The sequence below is a fragment of the Idiotropiscis lumnitzeri genome, chromosome 18 (assembly GCF_059441095.1).
Source record: "Idiotropiscis lumnitzeri isolate Australia: NSW breed Sydney's pygmy pipehorse chromosome 18, RoL_Ilum_1.0, whole genome shotgun sequence".
Lineage (NCBI taxonomy): Eukaryota > Metazoa > Chordata > Actinopteri > Syngnathiformes > Syngnathidae > Idiotropiscis > Idiotropiscis lumnitzeri.
The window spans coordinates 10379222-10398716 of NC_142408.1; the positions used below are offsets into that span (position 1 = coordinate 10379222).

Consider the following 19495-nt stretch of genomic DNA (forward strand, 5'->3'; position numbering starts at 1 on the left):
CATGAAACCAAATACTAAACCAAAAATAACAAATACAAATCATGACAGTTATCAGGCCTGGAGGATGAAACTTTATTTTTTATTCCAAGTTTGAAGTATTAAGAAAAACTATCTTGTAACGGACTACCTTGCATAATCAAATACAGCGATCTGAAATGGAACTGATAGTAGTGTGATTCTTCTGCACAATCTGTTATTAAATTGAGGATTTAAAATGGTCAAATCCACATCAAATTACAGCAAGTCAAGTACAAATCCACTTGAAAGTTATTTTGAGGTGAGTCATTTATTTCACGCTTGACCGCCACGGCATATCCTGCCAAATCCCACTTAAACCCGTAGGTCCATTCGAGTACAGATAACGTGAGGATCCGTCAAGCAAATAATGGCCTCCGAAGTAACAGGGCAAATGCAATGCATGTTAAAGGTCACTTTTAAGAAATACAACGACCTGCAAACAGTACGTTCCAAAATTCAACTCAACACGTTTATATATTACAATTCTATATGGCACCTCATCAAGCGTGAATAACTTCACCTGATGATAATACGCATGATCAGTATTACTTCTGTCAACTGAAACAATACCTCAGACGACCGGCAGAGAGCAGCATTGGACACGTACTGCCTGAACTGTGTGTGTGTGTGTATATATATATATATATATAGGAATTTAAAAAAAGAAATGTCAGAAGAAGTAAAAAATCAAGTAGATCATCAAGAGCTGCCCCCACCACTCATCATGGCAGTAAAGGTCTACAGTCATGTAACAACAAGAGTCTTACAGTTGACATGCGAATGTCAAGGCCTTGGTAATCCTAATGACGACACGGGCTGTACAAAACGGCTGGATAGGTGAAGAAATGCCAATGCGGGAATGTAGTTTGCTATATTAAAAGAGCTAACTGGAAGCTGCCAAGGCAATTTCATAATATTTGGAATGGAATATCAATAATGTAATGATATAGTGATATTGCATTGCCCACTTTGATCACATTTATTGTTTTTTTGTAGCAAAATGTTTTATCTTTTTTTTGTCATGAATTTAGCTTCCTTAAACCTGTACTTAGTCTAATTGTTTTCTTTTCAAATAGCTTTCAGCGAGTCCAAGACTCAATAATGTTCATCCACTTGCGGTTTTCTTAAATCCTAATCCCTCTCCTGAATGAGTAATTTCCAGTAAATCTTTTCTCATATTTAGAAAATCTCTAAACTCAGCCAGAGTGAGGCTCCTTAAGTTTTGAATGTACGGTGCATTTTCTCACAGAAGACGACAACTTCGTGGACACCCCGCGATGCCTTTGGCACACCCAGCAGGACTAGCCACCTCGCAATCACCAACACATCAAATCAGAATTAGTGTACCAAGGATGAAATGTACCTCAAATGCTCATCTTCAAAACTAGTTGTCATGCAGGGCCAGAAAATTTATTCCAATATTCATTTGTCCATGGAGGCAATTTGAGTGGAAAATAGTTTGTGAGTGTGCACACGCGAAGCACTGATATTCAACATTGAATTCCGTTTACAAAATGACCTAATTTTAACCTGCAAATATCAATCAGACTCCTCTAATTGTCATCTGCACAAAACATTGGTTTGTTCAAATGTCCGAAGGTCAATGATGAGATCGACGAGAGCGCTTGCTGAGGATGAACTTGATTGGCCGGCTCAGAAGCGTCTTCTTTCGAATGCGATCCTTTTGATGTGGACTATATTTGGTTGAATACTTCTTTTTACCTTTGACTCTCGTCTGCATCAACAAGAAAAAGTCTGAGAACATAGCGCTCAAAGACGAATCAACAGTTCCCACTGGTTGAAGCTGGAAATAAACCCAAGGAGATTTCCTATGTAAATATACGAGGGACTCAGTCAGCAGAGCACTTATTACACGGGTCTCAGCTAACATGCTGCAGTGACTGATGTACTGATAATAGCCACGCTTAGACACACACTGACCAGAGCTCCGCTTGGAAAATAAACCCGAGTTGTTTCAACAGTGTGCTTGCTTGACCTTCTGAACGGAGGTTCTGGGTCTTTTTTGCACTGGGCAAAATCATATGTTCAAGTCGATTAGTCATAATTGGGGGGGGGGGGAATAAAAAAACTAAATCCATTCAAGTGAGGATTGGATTAATAACAGGAAGTCGTCAAAGTTGTGAAACCCAGAAGCGCTCCATGTATTTCCAAGTCCATCATCCTATAAATGAAGCTATTCATTCAGCTATTCACAAAGCAAACCAATATTTTCGGAAACACAACCCCCGAATCATTCAGATTCCGCTGAAAATTAACAATTTGAAACTGTCCCATTGGATGCTATGCCTTGCTTCAACTCACCTCGCAGGAAACAGACGTCTGCGTGGACATCTGCTTTCAATTCCTACGTTTCCAGGTTTACTCCGTACACTCGTCTGCGGTGGGACGGACTTGTTAGCACCTTAGTATTCTCATTTGATTTTGGTTTAGAGAGAAATGGACATTTATTTCATTTGGATTAACATGGGAGGATGAAAGCTAAATAGCTGTTCATCATTGATTTATATATATATATATATATATATATATATATATATATACACACTAAGCCGTTTCTCCTCAGTAGGGTCGCGGGTGTGCTGAAGCCTATCCCAGCTGACTTCGAGCAGTCGACGGGGTACACCCTGGACTGGTTGCCAGTCAATTTCAGGGCACACAAAGACAAACATTCACTCTCACAAACATAATCTAGGACTATTTAAAGTGTTCAATTTACCTACCATGCATATCTTTGAAATGTGGGTGGAAAACGGAGTACCTGGAGAAAACCCACGCAGGCATGGGGAGAACATGCATATTCCACACAGGAAACGACCTCTACACCTCTGCAGTGGGCCACCGTGCATGTGTGACAATATAAATAATATTTTCAAAAAACTAAATAAGTAAACTATATATATATATATATATATATATATATATCTATATATATATATATGTATATATTGATTTATTGTAATTATGTATATAAATATATATATATATATATATAAATATATATATATGTATATATTGATTTATTGTAATTATATATATAAATATATATATATATATAAATATATATATATGTATATATTGATTTATTGTAATTATATATATATATATATATAAATATATATATATATATATAAATATTGATTGATTTATTGTAATTATATATATATAAATATATATATATATATATATATATATATTTATTGATTTATTGTAATTATTTATATATAAATATATATATATATATATATATATATATATATATATAATTCAATGGCCGAATGAGACCTGATTTTAGCCGCACTGATGTCCTTACAGTGCAAGATGTGATTTCATTTTTCTTTTAAAGGTTCCAATTCAGCACCTCGTTGTATCTTGCCGATCATTTTAGTGCACATGAGGAGTTCCAAGTATAAAAAAAGGTCAGCATGTTGGCCCTGCCACAATATCTTTCAGTAAGTTTCATTCATTTCTAATGGGAAACATTGTATGAATTCCAAACGGGATGCTGGTCACCGACAATAAAAATGCAGCAACTGTGCGGTTTCTTCTGGACTTGACTAAATGTCTGTCAGCAAATGAAGGTGACAGGAGGCACTTTGACCAATGAACAGCATTTTTGTTTGTTGATTCTTGCCAGAGGTATGTTTAGCCAGAGTGTTGTATTCCACTAAGCAAAGCATAGTCTCAAATCACACACCTGATTAATGTTTTGTGTCATCATCGTCGATGCCCTTTATGCCGAACATATGCATTCTCTACTTGCAACGATTCTCACTTGGACATAAAACAATAAACCGAGGAAGATACGTCGTAAACAGCACCAAGATACATTTGAGCGTTTAAAGAGGGACTTCATTTAACCGCTCGTAAAATCCCTTGCTTTGTTGCATTGCAAAAGAAAAATCAAAAAGAAAATAATGCAGGCGATCAGAAGCAAAAAAAAAAAAAAAGCCACTCATATATCAAACGCAAAAATTGGCTTTCTTTTCCTGTTGATATAACGAACCAATTAACATTCATTTCCTGCACATGCAAAGACGTCTTTAGCGCTCGTTTCCTGTTTGTTTCCCGCACGATGGCCGAACTGGCAGCCGAGCAGCTGCCTTGTTTGCGGCCGGCCACATGCACACATCAGAGGGCTTCTTTAGAGCTGCCTTATCACACCACATTGACCTCATATAAACACGGCGTGAACCCGCCTCCCTCAGGCAGCATGTGCGTGCAAATTGGCTGTTTGCAGTAAATGCAAAGAAGGAACAGAATTCAGCGTGGATTTTGATAAATATTTTATTCTTGACATGGTCATTCTATTACAACCATCTTTTCGCTTTAACTGAAATGGGAACGATTCATTTGGAACACCTTATTCTCATTATATGGTCAGCGAAAAGCATGTTTCTCAAAATGCCTTTTATCCCTTTAGATACGAAAAATAATCACAGAATAGAATTTAAAACATGTTGAGTCCTGGGGTAAAATATTCTCCATTTGAAAATCTCATCTCATCGTAGTTTTGTACTCAAGCCAAAGCTCCAATAAGAAAACGGTTAATACTAACGTCGGGGTCAGGTGTTACCTGCTGGATTGAGATATCGCTTAAAAATCATGAGAACAGTAGGCGATATAAAATAACATTCCCATTTGCGCAATATTTGTTTTTGTTTTTTTGCACATGTGCCATTGAATTAAATCAGTGTCATTGTTTTCCATTATTGTAATAAAACCAGCAATAAAGCCTCACCTTCATTTTTGCTTTTTTTTTTGGGAGGTAACTTGTCACAAAAATTATGACAGTATGGGAAAATTCTAGACAAAACTTCGGGAATGTGTCACTCAATTTATAGCAAAACTAAAGCAGTTAAATAAATTAAACAAATACATCATAAAAAAAAATGTCCTTGGACACATACAGCCAAGTGAGTGATTAACACTGATACACAAAATGCAATAATATCATCCGACCATTCCAAAATAATGCTTTACAGTAAGACACACAATTGATTTATGGTGGTTAGTTCCTGCTTCTTTCCAAAAATATACTGCATTTCTATTTATATATTCATATAAACAACACGTAATATTCCTTTTATTTATTTTTTTTAATAATTCTAAAATACATCTATAATATTAGACAAAATATACAAATTTCCCCTGATGTCAGTTGTTCATAACATATTAAGCACAAATTCAGATTCTTCTAAAATGGAAGAATAAATTAAAAATCGGGAAACACTGCTTCCGGCAAGGCCAGGGGACGTAAGAGCTGATAAGATTCACACTCATGCGCGCACGCACACACACTCATGTTGCGGTTGTAACAATTAACGTTTGTAATTCTCAATAATGATCCTCGCCTGTTTGTGCTATAACACAAAGAAAGAAGCTAACGTGTGTGTAGTATCTTTCTGTTTTGTTTGTTTATTTATTTAAGAAACCATATTGATATTTAAAACACATACGCTTATATTGCCCTTACATTCTACGACCCATCGGTTTGATTACATCACCGCCACGCGTTCGCCAAAGGAGTCCTTACGATTCTCTTTGCTATGCTAGAGCAGCATGGTCCACGTGTGACGGATGAGTGCGAGTGACACATACAGGAGGAGAGGTGAGCAGCCACACGGCGACGAGGCAGAAGGCAAGGCGTAATAGTTGTAGTGGTTGAAGTCTCGACTGTGAGGCTTCGCTGTGATGTAACCGTTGACGATGCGAGGCGGAGGCGGCGACTGGGCCGTGGCGCTATGGAGGCGACAAAAAAGTAGAGCAAAGAGAGATTTGGTTGAAACTCCTGTTTTTAAAAATCCAAATCGGCCCACGATCGCATTTTACTGGAACCCACACACACAAAATTGCAAGCTTAAAATACATAGAAAATATCGTACATATATGACGATGCACGTCGGTCTTTTACAGGTGAAACTTATTTGAGCTTCTGTAAACTTTGGAATGTCAAATTATTGGATGCTTCAGTATTTTTTTCGCATATCCTTAACAAGATGCTGAACGGCAAAATACACAACTGGTATTTGATCCATGATGAAAAAAATTCACGGAGATACAGAGAAACCGGAAAAGGCCATCCTTGGAATCTGTTTATTTATTATTTTAATAAAAAATTTTAATCCATCTCCTGCTTCAATGCCAAAGTCAACATCAACATGGGTGTAGCTTGAGGGTGAAACTGAATCAACAGCGCCTCCTCTGGTTGCACCTTAGCAGTGCACTCCATTTGCCTTTAATCACCTGTATTTTGAGACACCAATTATCAAGCGATTATTGATTATTATGCCCATTCCTAAAAATGACGCCCTTTTTGAGTCATTTCTTCAGTCCAGTTCTGATGTTGAACCCGCGGGGCTTGTTTGTTTGGACTGGGACAGCGCCAGGCTAAACAAACGCAGCCCTCAGAAGTAGTGAATTCTGCGATGCAGCGCCCTGGAACGGCAACTTGACACAACATTCTGATAATGATAATCATATGATGATGAAGATTACATGTCACAAGAACCATCTCAGGATGAAAAATTGGAAACCAGACAAGCATGAATTTGAAATGAAGGACATCATGTTCAAGCCCGAGCTGTTATTCATCATCCAGTCTTCTTCGTTTCACTGTTTATTTTTTTGGACTCTCTCCTTACCAGAATTTATCATTTCAATAATGTCTCACACATCAAGTGACTTTTGCTTTCGACTAATTGACTTGGGCTGAAATGTTGAATATGTGCTAGTAATCCTTTTTGGACTACCTCTACCTTTCCCATTCAGGCACCTGGTCAGACATTCAAATATACAAAGATGTCAGCCTTGTACGCTTTGGCACACGTGGAAACAAACAGTCCATTTCGTTGCCGCCCAAAAAGACAAGGTCTCATAGAAAATGAGAAAACATTTCTGCAGACGTGATGAAAAGAAACACTCTCAAGGATCCTCTGTTTCCACGATGAGCAAATCGCGATAGTTTTGGATTTGATTAAATCATGACATACTTGTATATGCACCACAGCAGTCTCGGGGGAATATTCTAATCTAATATCTAAAACTCACGCATGGCACTGACTTTGGAATACAAATAACACCATATACCAGCCTAAATACAAATCTGTCTCCATTAACCCTAATATATATATATATATATATATTAGTAGTAATAGTAGAGATAATGTTTTCAAAATGAATATAAAAAGTCTACACACCCCTGTTCAAAATGTTTTTGCGATAAAACAAACACATATTGCTTCTCAACCTTTTCCACAATTAATCAATTCAAGTTTAACCTTGATTTCATTGGACCAGAACACATTTTCCCCGCAAGTGTTTTGGCAGATATTGTTCCGGTCTGATGAAACCTAAGCTAAATGTTTGCTTATTATTCCCCAAGGTTTGCTTGGCACAAACACAACCGTGCTCATCACAAGAAAATCACCACAACGACAGTGAAGTATGGTGGTTGCAGGGTCATTATTTTGGGTTGTTTTTCTTCAGCTGGAACTCAAGGCCTTGTGAACAAGGTGGAAGGAATTATCAATAGAAGTCAAAACTCACATACCTCTGCTAGAAAGCAAAAATTGAAAAAGCTGACTAAAATGTTTAAACTTTCTTTAGGGTTAATCAGAGGGAGCTAAAATGTAACAGTAGACTGCAACGCATTCTATCATGAATGGGGAGGGGGGACATAGTTCATATTTAATTTGATTTAATATAGAGCAGTAAACAAACACAACTCAGATTCCTTCTCCCGCCCTCGCTTATTCCCACCATCAACATGATAAATGGCAGGATAGAATGTCAGCAAATTAACTTGTGGTGGCCATGCGGCTAATCACTCACAAAATATTCGCGGACCACACCTGTACGGGGCTCTCGTCTCAGCTCATCTGAAAGGTGAGCTTGTTTCGTTGTCCGGTGAGTCCCTGCCTGAAGCTACAGAAAGGCCAAAACCGGATTCTTCCGAGGAATTCCCAGGCAGCTATTTTCACCTTTAAGTCACCTATACCAGCCAGTAACTAGTCAGGACTCATTTGTCACCGCAGGCCATGTGTGTTAAGCGAGAGTGTGTTTGGAGTGTATAAAGCATATGGCGATATGATATGTTGCTTGTTTGAGCCTCCAGCGTCACAGCAGGAAGTGTCAGTTTTATTCTACAGGTTAACGGGGGTTAGGGGGGCAGTGTTACACATTTGGACCTTTCCCTCTCTGATTCTCCCATATCACTCGCTTCCTTGACTACCATGATTACCTCAGAGGGGGGTTTGATTCACTGTGAGTATGTTTGGGTGTTTTAATGCTACTTCCATGTATTTTATATACATATTATATTCTTCCAAGGAATTTCCTTTAAATTACAAAGAAATTGCATATAAAGAAATAAATCATTGTAAGGGGTGAGACTTAACTCTGCCAAATCTGATAACATTTTAACAGAATTTGGTGTGCGTGTGCCAATGATTACCAAAGCTCAGGCCAAAGCAATAATTTAAAAAAATAAATAAATAAATTTAAAAAAAAAATATATATATATATATTTTTTTTTAATATATATATATATATATATTAAATAATAATTAATTAATACTTTTTTTTTAGAATTTTTATTTTTTAGAATTTTTTTTATTTTATTTAATTATTTTTTTTTATTGTTTGTCATCTTATCGTCTTACCTCTCTTCTATGCGGACCCAGAGATCATTGAAATGTCTGTGCCGCTGTTTCTTCTGCTTGTTTCTCCTTCTTTTCTTCAGCATCTTCCTCTCCGCTTTCTCCAGCAGTTCCAGGCTGTCCGACGGCAGAAGCATGTGAGTCAACCGCTCGTCCTCCGGGGAACGCCCTTGATCCCGCTCCCTTTCCGGGAGTTCGTGGAGGAAAGGCTCCAGGAAAGAAGACTCGACATGTTGGTCGTCTGGCTCAGTCAAATCTGATCTGGATGAAGATGATCTTCTGGGTGGTTGATAACAAATATAAGATATTCTTGATATGTCATGATAGAAATCACACTTCACCATCCTTTTGCTTTCCTAAACATAATTTTCATTTTAGAATTGATGAATTGCTCCATTCTTTCTTTTCTTTTTTTTTGAAGATAGCGGCCTTCATGCTATGCTATGCTTCACTGCGTAACATGACTCACATCACAACACTTCATAGGTGGCCAATGCAGTCATAGTGGTGGTCGTCTCTGAGGTGGAAACAGCGGGGACTATAAATAGTCGTTTTTCATCACACCCTTACAAGCATCCCATGGACACCTGCCCACTTTCGACATCAGTCCAGTATGTGGGCCTTAAATAAGCGAAAGAGCAGCATTTTGTCGGTGAGAATGCCGCATTAACTAGAAATTGAATGGCCATAATGTGGATATGAATGTTCACTAGGGGAAAATACCATAAAAGGTTTTAGAGGGTGAATACATTTTCGCCACTTTGAAGTCGCCAATTTTTGATCAGAATAATCATGTTTGTGGTCACTTTTTATATTCCGTATTCAAATCTAAAGAAAAAGTCAGACTTTTATTTATTCACTGTTCACATGTTGAAAATGATTAATTAATGATTTAATGTGATATGACAAAAATTTGAAAATAAATGACTTATTTTTCATGTCCACTGCTTTAACACAATAATAATAAGCACTTGAATTTTTATTTAAATTTTTAGGTCCTAAATTTTGAAAGTCACACCTAAGAGCTTTTAAATTGCCACAAACCCGCTTTGTATAAAATTAAACACTGCACACATAAGGCCCCCCGCTCTGGTATGATTTAAGAAAAAAAAAATCTTTCCGACTGTTTATAAAAACATAAAACTTATTTTTAGAGTCATGATTCATTCGAGCTGAGGAAAGCCATGACACTACTCGTCGTGTTTGAGGACATATGGAGGAAGTGCGTACTGGAAGAAATGAGAATTAATCAGTGGATAACTGCCGGCGGCTGTTTTGCGATTATTTGCATGCAACACATTGTGAAGTATTACAGAACATCTGTTTCAGGTCTGGAGATGAGCACACACCAGTAATGAATGTTACAAACGATTTCCTATTTGGAGGTCAGTTCACAGAAAATGTTGCAAGAAATATTAGTGTCAGAAACCTGAAAGTTGTTCAAATGAAAAAACATAAAATTGTACAGATACAAGCTTTGTGTGTCTGCCGACTTCTCTTTCCATTCTTGTGTGGACCAGTCGTTGACATAAACCATTTTTCGCAAAGACCGATTTTCTTGAAGGACTTTTTAAGATGGAGGAAAATGAGGAAAATAAGTCAGGTCATGCAACGGTCAGTGTGTGGTGTGTGGATGTATGAAAGGTGGGAAATCGCATGGTACCTGTTTATGGGCTGCCCAGCAGGGGTGTGCGCAACCTCGTATCCTTGGCGACGAAGCACATCAATTACTGTATTGTTACCAAGGAAGTGACCTGCAATCAAATGAGCAACACTTGTTTTTTTTATTCTGTTAATTTTAAGCAGGCCACAGTGTTGGCCAATAACTTCACATTCACATTGATACACATTGTAAAATATCATTTCAACTCAACTATGAAACTAACACGGTCAGAATTTTAATCACGTAATTTCACCTCCTTTTTGCACAACCTAAATCAGGCTAATGCTTCATCCACCCATCCATTATCCGCCGCTTATCCGGGGTCGGGTCGCGGAGGCAGCAGCTTCAGCAGGGAAGCCCAGACTTCCCGCTCCCCAGCCACATCTTCCAGCTCTGCCGGAGGGATACCGAGGCGTTCCCAGGCCAGCTGGGAGACGTAGTCCCTCCAGCGTGTCCTGGGTCGTCCTCTGGGCCTCCTGCCGGTGGGACATGCCTGGGACACACCTCCCCAGGGAGGCGTCCAGGAGGCATCCTAAACAGATGCCCGAGCCACCTCATCTGGCTCCTCTCTACGTGGAGGAACAGCGGCTCGACACTGAGTCCCTCCCGGATGGCCGAGCTTCTCACCCTATCTCTAAGGGAGAGCCCAGACACCCTGCGGAGGAAACTCATTTCGGCCGCTTGTATCCGAGATCTTGTTCTTTCGGTCGCGACCCACAGCTCGTGACCATAGGTGAGGGTAAGAACGTAGATCGACCGGTAAATCAAGAGCTTCGCCTTTTGGCTCAGCTCCCTCTTCACCACGACAGACCGATACAGCGTCCGCATCACAGCGGAGGCTGCACCGATCCGCCTGTCGATCTCTCGCTCCGTCCTCCCCTCACTCGTAAACAAGACCCCAAGATACTTAAACTCCTCCACTTGGGGCAGGATCTCCTCCCCGACCTGGAGAGGGCACTCCACCCTTTTCCAACTGAGAACCATGGTCTCAGATTTAGAGGTGCTGATCTTCATCCCAACCGCTTCACACTCGGCTGCGAACCGCTCTAGTGAGAGTTGGAGATCACGGCCTGAGGAAGCCAACAGTACCACATCATCTGCGAAAAAGCAGAGATGAAATACTGAGGTCACCAAACCGGATCCCCTCATCGCCTCGACTGCGCCTAGAAATTCTGTCCATAAAAGTTATGAACAGAATCTGTGACAAAGGGCAGCCTTGGCGGAGTCCAACCCTCACTGGAAACGAATCCGACTTATTGCCAGCAATGCGGACCAAACTCTGACATCGGTGGTACAGGGACCCAACTGCCTGTATCAAGGGGCTCGGTACCCCGTACTCCCGGAGCACGCTCCACAGAACTCCCCGTGGGACACAGTCGAACGCCTTCTCCAAGTCCACAAAACACATGTAGACTGGTTGGGCGGACTCCCATGCACCCTCAAGGACCCTGTAGAGAGTGTAGAGCTGCTCCACCGTTCCACGGCCAGGACGAAAACCACACTGCTCCTCTTGGATCTGAAATTCAACCTCCCGACGGACCCTCCTCTCCAGTACCCCTGAGTAGACCTTACCAGGGAGGCTGAGGAGTGTGATTCCTCTATAATTGGAACACACCCTCCGGTCCCCCTTCTTAAAAAGGGGGACCACCACCCCGGTCTGCCAATCTAGAGGCACTGTCCCCGATGTCCACGCAATGTTGTAGAGGCGTGTCAACCATGACAGCCCCACAACATCCAGAGCCCTAAGGAACTCCGGGCGGATCTCGTCCACCCCAGGGGCCTTGCCACCGAGGAGCTTGTTAACCACCTCGGTTACTTCAGCCCCTGAGATAGATGAGTCCACCACGGAGTCCTCAGGCTCTGCTTCCTCAATGGAAGGCGTGTCGGTAGAAGTGAGGAGGTCTTCGAAGTATTCTCCCCACCGACTCACAACGTCCCGAGTCGAGGTCAGCAGCACCCCATCTCCACTGTAAATAGTGTTGATGGTGCACTGCTTCCCTCTCCTGAGACGACGGATGGTGGACCAGAATTTCTTCGAAGCCGTCTGGAAGTCGTTTTCCATGGCCTCGCCGAACTCCTCCCACGCCCGTGTTTTTGCTTCGGCAACCACCGAAGCCGTATTCCGCTTGGCCAGTCGGTGCCTGTCAGCTGCCTCAGGAGTCCCACAGGCCAGAAAGGCCCGATAGGACTCTTTCTTCAGCCTGACAGCATCCCTTACCGCCGGTGTCCACCAGCGGGTTCGGGGGTTGCCGGCACGACAGGCACCGACAACCTTGTGTCCACAGCTTCGATCGGCTGCCTCAACAATGGAGGCACAAAACATGGTCCACTCAGACTCAATGTCCCCCGCCTCCCCGGGTACGTGGGCGAAGTTCTGCCGGAGGTGGGAGTTGAAACTCTTCCTGACAGGGGATTCTGCCAAGCGTTCCCAGCAGACCCACACAATACGCTTGGGTCTGCCGGGTCGGAGCGGCATCTTCCCCCACCATCGGAGCCAACTCACCACCAGGTGGTGATCAGTTGACAGCTCCGCCCCTCTCTTCACCCGAGTGTCCAAAACATGCGGCCGCAAATCCGATGACACGACTACAAAGTCGATCATCGAACTGCGGCCTAGGGTGTCCTGGTGCCAAGTGCACATATGGACACCCTTATGCTTGAACATGGTGTTCGTTATCGACAATCCATGACGAGCACAGAAGTCTAGTAAGCACAAACAACAGTCAGCACCCGTCCCCCCCACCTTGAGGCGGAGGGAGGCTACCCTCTCGTCTACCGGGGTGAACCCCAGTGTACAGGCGCCAAGCCGGGGGGCAATAAGTATGCCCACACCTGCTCGGCGTCTCTCACCTTGGGCAACTCCAGAGTGGAAGAGTGTCCAACCCCTCTCAAGAGGACTGGTACCAGAGCCTAAGCTGTGTGTGGAGGTGAGCCAGACTATATCTAGTCGGAATTTCCCTGCCTCGCAACCAGCTCAGGCTCCTTCCCCGCCAGAGAGGTGACATTCCATGTCCCAAGAGCTAGTTTCTGTAGCCGGGGATCAGAGCGCCAAGGTGCCTGCCTCTTGCCGCTGCCCGACTTGCATTGCACCAAACCCCGTTGGCCCCTCCCACAGGTGGTGAGCCCATGTGAGGGGGGACCCACGTTGCCTCTTCGGGCTGAGCCCCATGGGTGCAGGCCCGGCCACCAGGCGCTCGCCAACGAGCCCCACCTCCAGGCCTGGCTCCAGAGGGGGGCCACGGTCACAAGGGAAATTGTGGTCCATATATTGTGGTCATCATTGGGGTTCTTGTGAGCCATGCTTTGTCTGGACCCTCACCTAGGACCTGTTTGCCATGGGTGACCCTACCAGGGGCAAAAAAGCCCCAGACAACTTAGCTCCTAGGATCATTGGGACACGCAAACCCCTCCACCACGATAAGGTGACAGCTCATGGAGCTTCATGAATTCTAAATAAATATTAATGCATATATATATATATATATATATATATATATATATATATATATATATATATGTATATATATATATGTATATATATCAGGGTTGTCAACATTAAAGTTTAAATTGGAGATTAATATGAAAAAAAACTAACACAATTAAATATTCTAAAGTGTTTCCATATATTTTAACTCAGTTAACTCAGTTATATTTACTTAAAAAATAATTTGCATACTTTGCAAAGACAAATTCAAATAGTAGCTTTACATCTTTAGCACGTCATCTCAGAACAAAAACACCCTGCTCAAGTTACCTCTGGACCTTGCAAACTAACACTGCTGGAGTGTGGTGCTTGTCAGAAGAACTAACTGTACTGTGGAAGTTTGCAGAATTGCTGCGAAGAAAAATGCCCGACACCGTTCAGATCGTATTCAAGGATAATATTAATATTAATATTTGTTGATTTTTCATTAATTACATGATATTATCCAAGGAAATACCTATTATACCTATTACAGGGGTTATAAAAAAATTCTAGTTGAAAAGTTGATTAATTGCGATTAATTATGGAATTTTCTTGCAATTAAAATAATTAGTTATGAAATATATATATATATATATATATATATATATATATATACATTTTCTGTACCGCTTTTGCTCACTAATGAATGTAAAGTGAATTAATAGCCAACCATTGGTGTCACTTCACTGGAAAGCATTTCTTTTAATTCCTGCCTCTTCATTATCTCTCTTGGCAATCCTTCTCATACCCCCACACCCCGGCCACCCGCATCCTGCCTTTCCACCAAACGTCCACCACCCGCTCTTCCTTATCGCTAACTTGCCTTACCCTTCCCTGTCTTTCACTGACCCTCTCTTGCTAGGTGAAGTGGGACCATTGAGGCTTCAGGTTGCCGTGTCAAGAGGTCTCCATTCTTAGCCTCGCCGTGACAAAGGGGAGCCGGGAGCCATTGTTTGGGCCTGCTCAGCCGTGGCACCATAGAGCTCTGCGAACAATGAGACCCGGCACTTTAATCTGGCCCGCAGCTATTGCCAGAGAGCGGCTGGGCCAAGATGCACCACTGGTGCCATGATAGGGATCTTCCATTGCTAAAATGTGTCACGATGAACTTTTACGCTGATCGCCAACTGAGGACTAACTTATCTGAATGATATTCTTATTTCGGCAGTGTTTAGTATTTAATTGGAGCAGCCTCACAGTGATTTCTTTGAACAGCATTCACGGAATAGCCAGTAGCCCATTTGACATTCTTTGGAAGTTGGAAAGCGGAGCGAGACGGCGCGATGAAGCTCTCCAGCCAGCCCGCGTTTAGAAACATCTCAATGTGATTTATGTGCGTTTACGTCAGGGGATTAAGGTGGGACAAATGGAGCTGTTCAGCACAATGTCGAGCTTCAGAAGGGTGGGCGGACTTCCAAACTTCAAAGGGGTGCACACGCACACGCACACGCACGCCCGCACACACACACAAATGTCAGTGGATGCAAATTCTTAGGATGAATTCTGTCGTTCTAAAAGGCCTCAATGTGGATTTCAGAACTAGAAATAAATGTTAATGTAACAACAAAATACAATACTGTGCTCCGATGCCAGAAAATGCAGTCGTAGTTTTCATTATTAGAAGATTGCACAAAAATCGCATTTTTGTATTTTTACATTAAAAGCGTTTAATTGTCAGTCGTAAAGAAAAGGCCTGAAGCCGATTTAATGTTCTCACTTTGAAATGCTTCAACAATAGTACAGTCAGTCAGTGATGGGAGCTGCATTTACTTTTATGAGGTGAATAAATGCACAATTTCACGCTTAAGTTGAAAGAATCATTTCCTCAATTGCTTTTTTTTTTTAAATGAATGAACGTTTAGAAAGGGAAATTTAAAGAAAGTGCCTCCTGTCAGCCATTTTTAGCACTCCAAAACAACAGAAGACTTGAAGATTTGGAAAAGAACTCATATCTCACAACAGCTCACATTTGAAGACAAGTTGAAGAGTTTTTCAGTACAGCCTACTTTTTCACAGCCTGTTTTGCAAGACTACAATCTAGATTCTTTTGCCATTTTCCTCCCACAATGCACATTTTTTTTTCCATTATGCTCAGTCACGTTTTTACCGGTGTGTCCCCTTCAGCCGTGTCACTCTCGTGATTGTTTGCAAATTTTCAGGTTTGTTAGAGCTCATCTATTGGTTGTCGATTGTGTTTCGTCACCGCAAAGTCTGAACAACTTGCAATAATATCAATCGTGTTTGATATTGTCGTAAAGCCGAGAGTAATCTAAGCTGTGACTGCAGTAAATCTCAAAAACTTCCTTCTGACTTTTTAGTCAGAGACTTTAAGGCCTGAGCCCGGCATTAACAAAAACATTCTTCACCCCGAGAGAAGTCAAACTTGCCACCTCCCAGCGCCCGAATGTCAACCAAAAATTAGACTTCTTTGCTTAAACATGATTGATCTCCCTGAAATTCTAAGCCTCAAAAGTATGTCTGGGCCTATTTCTTAAAAGAAGGCCCCAAGTATGACGTAACGTTCGGTGTCGGTTTCAAACAGCATAACTGACCTATGATGAAAGACTGATTGAAAATGTTTCCAAAACTCATTTGTGACTGCAAATTTCTGTTTTTGCCTCCTGGGATGTTTCCATTTCACACAAGAGATCACAAATATTCCAATTTGTTTTCACCTTCCGCTTTAGTGGTGAGTAGAACTACAAGACCCGGGGGTCCCCAGTCGGGTCCTCGAGAGGCCCTCAAGCAGCCTGTTTTAGATGTCTCCCTCCTCCAGCACACCTGATTGAAATGATCGGATCATCAGCAAGCTTTGCCTGATAAAGCCTGATAAACAATCCTGATCATTAGATTCAGGTTGTGTTAGAGGAGGGAGACATCGAAAGCAGGCTGGGGAGAGGCTCTCGAGGACCAGACCAGACTATTTAAGAGATTCATCTTTGTTTTGTCTTTAAAATAAATTGCACCAGGAGGGAGAACCTGGGAGCGTCCAAATTTCTGCTACTTTTCAGATCAAATCTAAAAATATAATTTCTGTACCGTAGTACCCACAACGGCTGAAGCCTGAAGATTTTTTTGTTTGTTTTTTTCCGCGGCTTATTTATATAGTCCGATTTCATACATTTCACATTGCTGAAATGAGCCAAGAACGCTTACAATGTACAATAAGTTCACTGTACCCCGCTCCAACATTTTGAGAGGCAAGATGGCTGAGATAAAGACCAGGAACAGCTAGCCTGAAAGCTTTTTTATTTTTTTTATTTCTTTCTCGCAGCACATCCAAGACGTACACGGGACCATTTATAAAGTCAACGATTAGCTAAGGTCACATTTATTCCCATTTTAGCGATAGGACGGACTCTTCCAAATCATTACCCGGTAACAGGACGACTTGACAGTAGCGTTTGTGCTCGCACAGAAAACCTTTCGATACAATGGCAAGTTAAAAGTATCAGAACATATGGTAAGTCTTAAATAGTATTCATTTTTCCATCCACATCTATATTTACATTACGACTTGTAACCAGGACTCAGACGGCACTTCTCATAACATGACGACATGTTGGATCAACAAACGCTACAGGCAGCGCTGAGGCCATTCGGCCCCGTTTAGCGTTTTCAAGCTGTGCTAAATACACATGTTGCCATAGTCAGCTGCTTCCAGCAGCCCATTATCGCCATCACTCGGCATTGAATGAAGCCCTCTATTCAAATGGATGAGAATGAGGTGCCTGGTGTTTTCTAGTCTTTCGTGGACTGTGATGGATGTCCTACGGGCATGTGGCCAGACACGCAGAAACGAGTACAAACATTCGTTATTCAAAAGTAGTCCACACACAATGGATTAAGCTCGTGTTTTATAGATTGATTTTTGCTCAAGTGTCATGCAGATCCTGTCAGTCAAGAGTTGAGCCCTTTCGGCTTGCGTGACGATCATTTCGAGAGCAAACTGGACTGGTATAAAGATTGCAAATCAAGCATTTTAGAAACGTTCACGTTTCACGTTGATTTATGACAACCACCAACGTTAACATCTCATTTGACATTTTCATCTAAAATCTTCCCAGTTATTGAGAGATACCTTATTCCAGATTTATCAACAGTGGGGAAGCCCAACCACGGGTATATTGGAATATATTAGATGACATGCGGGAAAGGCTGCACAGATGAACTGAGTGGCTCATGTTAAGTGTTCTCAACCACAATTAAATTACTGTGAGTAGCGGTAAAATATTATTTCAAGTACTGTAAGACTTTCATAACTTGTGGTGCTGATCCTTCAGAGTCTTTTAATGTTAATCTAATCATCGTCCTTGCAGAAAATATTCTTCACCGCCAAATGGCGGAGGAGAAAATAGTCTAAAATGAATATTGGATATAGTTTCATGTTGGTTCATGAATCGTTTTATTTTTATTTATTTTTTTTACTCAAGGATATTTGATATATGCTGAGTGCCAGCCTTTTACGGTAACTCTTATGTGGCAATGTACCATGTACTATAGTAGATACTGTATGTTGGACCACGGAATGTAAATCATTTGGTCTTGGTTTTTTGACACCGCAGATTTACTCCGATAACTTGTCATAGGAGTGATTCATAGCGCAGTACTGACCTGTCAGTTCAAATGAAAATACTCATTTAAATGCGATTCAGGGGGAGCCTAGTAGACGAAACAGTCAAGAAGAAATCATCTTTTAATACTCTACATCTGGTTAAATTATGTGGGGATATTTTCAAATTGCGACTTCAAGTTTGAAAATATCTGGCAACTTTTTATAGTAATAATAGCATGTCGTTTTAATCCCATCCATGCTGGGTAAATGTTTTGTTTAAGCCCGTCATAAGGAATACAAATTCAAATCCAATGTCTTCCATGTTAAACTAATAAAAGGAAATTGTACCCTCTTAAAATGACATGTGACTTAGTCATCCACTTACGAGTACAGCGGAAGAACGTGCAGCAGGTTGACGTAAAGCCGTAGTGAAGTCCAGTGCAAGGGTGAAGCCGCAGATGGAGCCAAACTAAACGCACTTGTGTTGTTTTAGTGCAAACTGCTACTCAGTGGTTAATGGACGACTGCATGAGCCTCGTTTCACAAACGTGATGTCATCATTTCCTTGCAAATTTGGGGGAAGTTGGGGGATTTTGTAGATCTTCGTTTTATGACTGCAAATCAGACAAAGTATGATCCTTTTTTTTTTTTTTGCATGTCTAGAATATTATCAGAAAACGACAGCAATGATGAGGTATTGAATCAAATCAATGTAGGACTGTGTTCTCCTCTGAACAATCATTCAATAATTGATTTAGATGGATTATAAAAGTAGGGTAAAAATAGTGATCAGATGATTTCTCCTTAGTTCTTTGACCAACACAGTCGGCAAAATTCCGATCATCGTAAGTAAAAGGATTCCTGTCGGAGTTAATTGGTCAGCACATAACATCCCAAAATGTGCTCACAAGTCACAACCACACAAGTTAATCTTCACAAAAAATAAAAAATAAAAGTCTTCCTAATTAGATGTTCCATCTCTTAATTTCTTAATTGATCATTTAAAAAATCCTTGCGTTCTGATTTTTGATTAATCATGCACTGAAGCAATTGAGGTGAAATAAAGTGCGGGAAAACACAATGAGGGTTGATGTCACGGATTAAAGCCCTGGTAC

At 41.3% G+C, this 19495-nt stretch overlaps 1 protein-coding gene across 1 annotated transcript in view; it reads right to left on the bottom strand.

Moving 5' to 3' along the window:
* Window positions 1–4305: 4305 nt before the first annotated feature.
* Window positions 4306–19495, bottom strand: part of trabd2a (TraB domain containing 2A) — a 54378-nt gene continuing 39188 nt past the window's right edge. Inside the window, exons 5-7 of the mRNA XM_088282216.1 lie at window positions 10360–10450; window positions 8700–8975; window positions 4306–5778 (exon numbers count right to left, since the gene is read on the bottom strand). Of these exons, the coding sequence (XP_088138342.1) occupies window positions 5589–5778; window positions 8700–8975; window positions 10360–10450 (557 nt within the window). The 3' untranslated portion in view covers window positions 4306–5588. The remainder of the gene's footprint in view (window positions 5779–8699; window positions 8976–10359; window positions 10451–19495) is intronic.